At 61.5% G+C, this 1,336-nt stretch overlaps 1 protein-coding gene across 1 annotated transcript in view; it reads right to left on the bottom strand.

Moving 5' to 3' along the window:
* EMH_0007060 (SRS47A, putative) overlaps nucleotides 1-1,336 on the bottom strand; it is a gene marked incomplete at both ends in the record, with an annotated part of 4,880 nt that overhangs the window by 1,537 nt on the left and 2,007 nt on the right. The window contains one exon of the mRNA XM_013497801.1: nucleotides 71-843. Within this exon, the coding sequence (XP_013353255.1) occupies nucleotides 71-843 (773 nt within the window). The remainder of the gene's footprint in view (nucleotides 1-70; nucleotides 844-1,336) is intronic.

The raw sequence follows: 1,336 nt of genomic DNA, 5'->3' as shown, positions 1-1,336 counted from the left end.
GTTTACAATCAATACTACTCTTACTATCACCACTCTTCTTTTTATTTATATTTTTATTTATATAAACTACCTCTTTCTCTCTATCACCTGGGGGGCCCCTGGTGCCCCCCAAACAGAAACGCCCCAGGGGAGGAAACCCAAACAAACATTCATACAGCACAGCCCCCACACTCCACCAATCCCCTTTCCTACACATCTCCAACAAATCCTCATCGGGGGGCCCCCCTGGGGGCCCCCCTAGGGGGCCCCCTGCGGGGCCCCCTAGGGGCCCCCATGAGGGCCCCCCTGGGGGGCCCTCTAGGGGCCACTCTTGAGGGGGCCCCTCTTGTGGGGGCCCCTCTAGGGGCCCCTCTCGGGGCCCCTCTTGGCGCTCTTCCGGGGGCCCCTCTGGGGGCCCCTCTGGGGGCCCCCAGAGGGGCCCCGCTGGGGGCCCCGCTGGGGGCCCCTCTGGGGCCCCCTTTTGGGGCTCTGCTTGAGGTTCCTCCTGGTTCTTTCCCTGTGATTGCTGGGGGCCCCCTTGGGGGCCCCTCTGGGGGCCCCCGTGTTTGCCTGGTTTGATGGGGGATTGGGGGCCCCCTGGGGGCCCCTGTTGGTTGGTGGTTTTGGGGTGTATTAGGGGGCCCCCCAGCGCGACCTCTGGAGCCATATAGTGGATCGTACCCACTGCTGTTTCCTCTTCTGCATGCAGCAGCTGCTGCAGCCTCCAGCTAGCTAATGAGGGGGGGCCCCCCGTGCTGCTGTCCATCTCTGCTTCTTCGGGGTTTGGGGGGCCCCCCTCGCTGCAGCAGGTGTTTGCTGCTGAGAGGGAAGGGGGCCCCCCAATGCTGCAGCAAGAAAGGGGTCCTTCACTTGGTTGCAGTGTACGTACATCACTTGCATGCAGACTGCAGCAGCAGCTGCTGCAGCAGCAGCAGCAGCTGCTGCTGCTGCTGCTGCAGCTGCTGGCAGCGTTCCCCTGCGGGGCCCCTGAATGTGCTGCGTGGGTGGGTCGAGGTATGGGGGCCCCCCCTATTGTGTGTGGTAGTTTGTGTTGTATGGGGGCCCCCTCTGTTTCTGCTGCAGCAGTGTGTTGCTGCTGCAGCTGCAGCTGCAGCTGCTGCAGCAGCAGCTGGTGCGTGGGAGCAGCAAGCCCCATATCTGTGAGTATGAGTTGCTGCTGCTGGGTGATTATAATATTTTCGGGTTTAATATCTCTGTGTATAAACCCAAGCCGATGGACTGCATGCACTGCAGCAGCAAGCTGCAGCAGCAGCTGTTTTGCTTCTTGTTCGTTGAGGGGGGCCCCCCGCTGCTGCAGCAGCTCTCTTAGTGTATTGCCTCTCGCTAGGTGTTGTAA

The sequence above is a fragment of the Eimeria mitis genome, genomic scaffold (genome assembly GCF_000499745.2).
Source record: "Eimeria mitis Houghton genomic scaffold, Emh_scaff294, whole genome shotgun sequence".
Lineage (NCBI taxonomy): Eukaryota > Apicomplexa > Conoidasida > Eucoccidiorida > Eimeriidae > Eimeria > Eimeria mitis.
This window is presented reverse-complemented; position numbering and strand designations above follow the sequence as displayed.